Consider the following 6,248-nt stretch of genomic DNA (forward strand, 5'->3'; position numbering starts at 1 on the left):
AAAGACTTACTTATTACCAAGAACCACCAAACAGAATTACCTTTTCCTGAGAATGCACACATAAAACTGAAGATACTTTGTTGCACGTGTTACATTACTGAATTAATGGACGACACTTCAGCAAGACAATTAACTTGATTATATGCAATTAAATTTTCCTAAATAGAAATTAAAACATATTTACATTTTTAAGACTGTCTAGAAGACACATATTCACAATCCTGCTTGAAATTTTAACTACATGATACAGTGAAACCAATCTCCAGAGTTTGTTCAGATTTTCTGGATTGCTTCAGGGTCACCACTTGAAAATTCAATCATCTTTTCATTTATTCACTGGAAATTTGCCTTGTCTGAGAGCATTCCGATGTTGAATATATTAACAATATATTTTAATATATTTTAATAGAAGTAGGGAGAGACCAGCAATCCTTAATACAAAGTTTCACTGTGGTTAGGGTCACAGGTCAGGATTACAACTATTTGCTAAAAATTTTAGGGAGTTTTATCCAGTTAAAGCAAGAACAAGATTGTTTTCCATTTTTTATAAAAATTACTCAGGAAAAAAAATTATCATCCACAATATTCAGCCCATCTGGTTTTTGCAGAGCTGCCCTCTGTCTGTCTCTAGTTCTTTCAGCCTGCTTTATGCAATTAATTTATCTCCTAATTAGTGGTCAGCCGGCCTCAGAATACACTTTTAGTCTTTCTTCATCCCCACAGCCTTTAGGAACTTTTATTGTTTGCTAAATTGCTGCAGCTTGTAAACACTGTGCTGTTATAGGTAAAGCTGGGCAAATAATTCACTTTGTAGTTTGTCTGCCAACCCAAAAAGCTATCCAATAGCTTGAACCATATTCAATCCTTTTTTCCTTAAACTAAGTAGAAAACAGAAGAACATTCTTCAACTCAGCAGTAAGACTATTGTTCTGAGGCAGAGAAAACTTTGTTAAAAGAGAATTAAAGACTAGTCAACATCTGGTATGAAGAGGGGGATGCACAGTGATGCTGCTCCCCCAAGGGTTTCCCAAAATTGCTCAGTGATTCCAATCTGTAACTTGAATTTTAGAGAACACAGAAGCACTTCATGCAGGAAATGACTGCCAGCTAAACACCACACCCCAAAAGAAGCATTTCTTTCAGGGGGTTTCACTGCACTTGAAGCAAACTGGCTGTGACTTACGCTGCTCACAGTGGGCACCAGAGAAGCCCTTCTGGCACTGGCACCGCTCATCCACGCACGTCCCACCATTCCTGCAGCTGATGCTGCACTGCTGCGCTGCTGAGAGAGACCCAAAATCAGCCAAAAACACCACAAAGGAATGGCCTTTCACAGCCTTTGAAATGGGACCTGAAGGATGGGCTTTGTACCACCTACGCTACATATTTTAACTGTATACTCACGGAGAGGTTTTCTAGAGTTTTCCACTTGCAACTCAGAACATTTAATTGCGTTGGAAACTGTACAATCTTGATTTCTTACCAAAATGGACTCAATGAAAATGTCAGTACTACACACATTCCTTTGTAAACTTCCTAATCTCTTTAAGCATATTTTATTTAAACTTGTCACACAGAATAAACAGGCACGTGTGGAATAACAAACTTGAGGTGTCTTACCTAAGCATAATTTACATTTGCGTAATGAGTAATGAGAAGTCATTTTTAAGGAAATTGGCATTTTTGTCACTGAAACTTGAAGAGAATGACTTTGCATGAAATCTCTAATGAAAACACAATGAAGTCCTTACCAGGTCTTGACCCACACGTGGGTGATATCTGCCCACTGGCACAAGTGCACATGTTGGGACGGGAACAAAATCCATCACCACAGCTATTTCTGCAAATTGCTGAGGAAGAACACAGAAAGAGGGTGACAGGGATTAACAGAAACCTGAGGCTTAAAAAAAAAAAAAAACAACAAAAAAACCCCAACTCTTGAAAACTCACTTCATTGGGACAGCTATTACACATGCAAAAGTAATTTTAAGTTAAATAAAGTGAACTGACTTTTGGCATAATTAGTATCTCTTGGCAAGTTTGAAGACAATCAGAATTAAATCACGCATATTCAAACACTGACCTGACCACTGAAACCAGGTAATAAATTCTTTGCCCAGTTAGAAGTATCAGCCAATTATGCAATCATTAAAAACACATCTTTTAGACCACAAGACCAGTGAGAAAACATTACCAAGAATCCAAGACTGGAAGGAATATAAACAATGCCAATTTATGCTATGGGCTTCACTCTCCTAATCATCATTTCAAAAGCATTTTAGGGTCTTTTTTTCTGTATTCCTAAGATTATCCATCCTTTACCCAAAGCAGTTTTGTGGGAATTCAATGTGCAAATGCTGGACCTTGCAGTGGTGTTTCCCTAAATATAGTTTCCTGTACTCAGGTAGCTCCTACACTTTTATTTAAAACCATAAAAAGCCCATGAAAGCCTGTCCACCCCACATCTGTGTGTCACATGCCTGACCTTGTGCCATCCCCATGATGACCCAAAGTCCTGCCTTCCCTTCTCACTCACCATCCAGCACAGCTCCAATGAAGAAAGGAGTGACAGAACCACAAAAAAAAAGAGCTAGAAGTCTAAATTATTCTAAAGCATACCCAAATCAATACACCAAATCCATCTGCTCAAGTAGCAAATAAATCAAAAGAGCCTGAAGCAGTCAGAGCCACTATAGCACAACAGAGGACTTCAAATAGACATAGATTGTGCAACAGACAACTTGTATAGTAAAAAATCCTCAAAAACAAACAAACACCACCACCAAAAAAACCCTAAGAATCACAATTTCTTTGTAAATAGGCCTGGAGTTTTGTGAGAACCAAATAATCTGGCAGCACATCTCCACTGAAGGACTGCAATTAAACAAAAACCTTGACATCACATGCCCCAGCACTCCTTGGGCATCAAAAAGATGCAAAATGCATTGTCTTCATTTATCATTAAATTCTGCTACAATAATGTCCCAAATGTGAAGGCATGAGAAGTCAAAGACTTTATGGGATTTTTCTGTTTAACTGGAATTAGAGACGTGCCATGGACTGACTTAAAATATTATTCCATGAGCCAGGACTTGGATTTAGAGCACTTGACAAGCACAGGAAAAATGGGGATGTTTTTGAATATTCCTATTTAGTCCATCTTTATACACCACAAGGTCAATCTCTTGATAAAGCAAGGTTTACATTTGGTCCATTTCTTAATTTATTATCTGTTAAGGAGTAATTTTTTTACCAACTGAAAGCCCTAGACCTTAAGGCATAGCCTAAATATGCTTTCATCAGAACAGCTTACTCTGTATAACAAAAGAGTAAAAGTAAGCAGACCTTTTAGACCAAGGTCTAAAAACCTTGGTTTTCAGATAAAAGATCACTTTAAATCATAAATGTGGCACAGACCACCACCAACAACCACCACATCATCAGCATGAAACACTGTCAGGTCAGAATGGTTTCTTTTTCAGCTACCACTGGCTCATAGATTTCTCCTCACTGAAATGCCACTTTAAAATCACCACTTACAATATGCATCAATTACAATCAGCACATCTCCAACAAGAAGTTTGATACCTTGTCCAGCATCCTGTGCAGGAGGCTTTTTCCAGGTGAAAAACTCTAGCTAAAGGGAATGTCATCTCCACAGACATTAAATGTCAGCACAGAAATCTGTGCACTTAAACCTTCACCAAAAGCAGAAACAGAGAAGTGTCACAGACAATACTGGTCTGCCAAAGTCATTCACCCTATAAACACGTTAGAAAGTGCAATCTTCTTCTCAATTGCTTACTGCAATTAGAGTGCAGTAAGCAGGCAGGAGCTAAAAGATGTCCCTTGTGCACATAAATTAAAAATAAATCAGATTATTCTGGATGTGGGCAGACCTGAGAGCAAGGCCTTTAAGAGGCATTGAGAGACACAATTTAAAGGATATCTTGTAAGGATTGTTGAAAGCCCCTAAACACATCTGAGCCAGACACACAGCTGAATCTGAAAAGCCTATCAACAGCATAATAGGCAGCCCAAATCCTTCTTAAAATCTCAGCTTTACATTAAAGCAAAGTAGTCAGTATTGAAAGAGTTGATAAACGTGAAAAGAACATTCTGAGGAACTCCTTTTATTCCACAGCAACATTAATAAAAGGATCTTCCCCTGAATGGCACCATAATCCCTTGCTGGGGAATTCCGGGTCAGCTTGAGGTGAAAATAAGTGTTACATGGCACAGTGACCCCCAATATTAGCCAGTGAAGTTTAACCATGTAAAACCAATAGATGTGAACAGGTGAGGGAGGCCTGGAACCATGAAAAAAGGCCACCAAAGGTCAAAAGCTTGGCAGACCTTGGCTTATCACCCTTCCCTTGGCCAGTTTTGTCCTGCATGTCTGCAGTTAATCAGATGGAGAATTTCAAAGACCTCCACTGCTTACATAAAGAACAGTACGTTCTTGAACATGAATTCTGAAGTTGAGCATACTTATCAACAAAACAGACAGTGACATGCTAGATTAAATGTCAACAGATTAAAAATTTAAGGTCTGAAGGAGGCATTGTCTACTATCAGCTGTTACCTGACACAGAGAAAGCTCAACTTCATTTTCTATTTCATGGTAAACATCCCCAAAGACATCATCCCACCAGAGTACTGAGCACATTCCCCCCTCACACACAACTTTTGTCCTTTTTTTTTTTTGCCATGCCATGTATGTCAAAAATCACATCTGTCAGCAAAGTACCTACCATGACCAGCCAGTAGCCAGTCTACATGCCTGACAGCCATCAAAACACAACTAAAAATAACAGCCAAGACAGTAAGCATCCCAAATGTAAAGAAGCTTTCTATGTGATTATAATTCCAAGTTTCAGAGAACTTCAAGATCTGATTTGCCTATATCAAAACCTTTTGGCTTTTTTTTTCCCCTGTTACTACAGTTCAATATTTGATTTGACAAAGTTTTGGATTTTTTTCCTGAGCTGCCACAGGTTTTCTTTAAAAACTAGGTGGAGACATGTCTCTTATCAACATACAGCCCTTCAGTTACAAGGAATGTGGACCTGCAATTCCACCTTGGTTTGTTTATTTTTCCTAAAAAAATAAATTATTTTCTAAAAATAACGTGAAACACAGAACTGGAAGCAGCTTTTCTTGTGCTGAAGGAAATGTGTGACTCGTAGAAGAATATTTACTTTCCTTGTTAAGCCTTAAGCAGTAGAAGCAGCCAGACACTTACGAACAATGCATTGATTCCCTCCAGCAAGTGTCCTCCACCCAGGGCAACAGTAGGAGCGAAATCTAGAACCACACACATTTGGCCTGCAACACAGAGAAATCAATAAATGTGAACAGGAAAACAGGAAGCACTCTAAAGAGAATTTAATGTTTTACATACACACACGGGAAGAATCCAGCTGCATAAAACAAACAAAAACTGCATAGCAAAGTTGTCTACAAAAGTATCCTCCCCAAAGGGGAAAAAAGATCTTCCTCCAAGAGATTTTATTTTGGGTTAGTTCAACTGATTAGTACAAAAGAGGAGAGGCAAATGAGGCAAGGGGGGGCCACATTCATTCTTCTTGCAACAACTGAGGATATGGAAGGGATGAGTTTGATTCTGCTTTCATTCAAAGTCTGAGAAGCACTGCCATAAAAACGAACTTCTTGCTGTCATCTGACACTAGGCAGAAGGGATGCCTGCTCATAAGGATAAACTAGCTCAAAATACCAAGTACCTGAAACATCAGAAGAAGAAAACCAAACCGACTCTGCACCATTTCTTTGTAGAAACCACCCCCCCAAAACAGTGAGCGTCAAAGTATCTCAGTATCGGAAGACGCTGCACCAAGGAGCCCAATGGGGTCAATTCATTAGCTGTAATGTAGGCCCCCCACAAGGTCTGCTTTCAATTAAATCGCACTAATTCGGAAGCCAGATTCCACAGGCAAGCACCAAACTCCCAGCTTAGCGAACCGCGAGTCCTCAGCCTCAGGGAGGCGGGAGGGAGAGCGGCATCGGGGGCACACACGGAGACCACCGGCAAGGGGCTCTGCCTGGGGAGATGCCCTGGGGAGCAAGCAGGCGGCGGGGAAGGAGGTTTCAGCCTTGTCCCTACCCTCGGAGCCCGTCGTGCTGTCCTCGCCTGCGGACGCGACCGGCGGCGCCCCCGGCCCCGTCCTCCCGGTGCGCGGCGGTGGCGGCCAAGGGGCCGCCCGCTCCTGAGGGAGCGCGGAGCGCCG

General features: G+C 40.6%; 1 protein-coding gene across 1 annotated transcript in view; it reads right to left on the reverse strand.

Annotated features, from left to right (window-relative positions):
- The window catches only part of FBN2 (fibrillin 2), a 121,382-nt gene extending 115,170 nt beyond the window's left edge, over window positions 1-6,212 (reverse strand). The window contains exons 1-4 of the mRNA XM_031064055.1: window positions 6,125-6,212; window positions 5,246-5,328; window positions 1,752-1,850; window positions 1,184-1,282 (exon numbers count right to left, since the gene is read on the reverse strand). Of these exons, the coding sequence (XP_030919915.1) occupies window positions 1,184-1,282; window positions 1,752-1,803 (151 nt within the window). The 5' untranslated portion in view covers window positions 1,804-1,850; window positions 5,246-5,328; window positions 6,125-6,212. The remainder of the gene's footprint in view (window positions 1-1,183; window positions 1,283-1,751; window positions 1,851-5,245; window positions 5,329-6,124) is intronic.
- Between the last annotated feature and the right edge of the window lie 36 nt (window positions 6,213-6,248).

Source organism: Geospiza fortis, unplaced genomic scaffold (genome assembly GCF_000277835.1).
Source record: "Geospiza fortis unplaced genomic scaffold, GeoFor_1.0 scaffold1199, whole genome shotgun sequence".
NCBI classification, from domain to species: Eukaryota; Metazoa; Chordata; class Aves; order Passeriformes; family Thraupidae; genus Geospiza; species Geospiza fortis.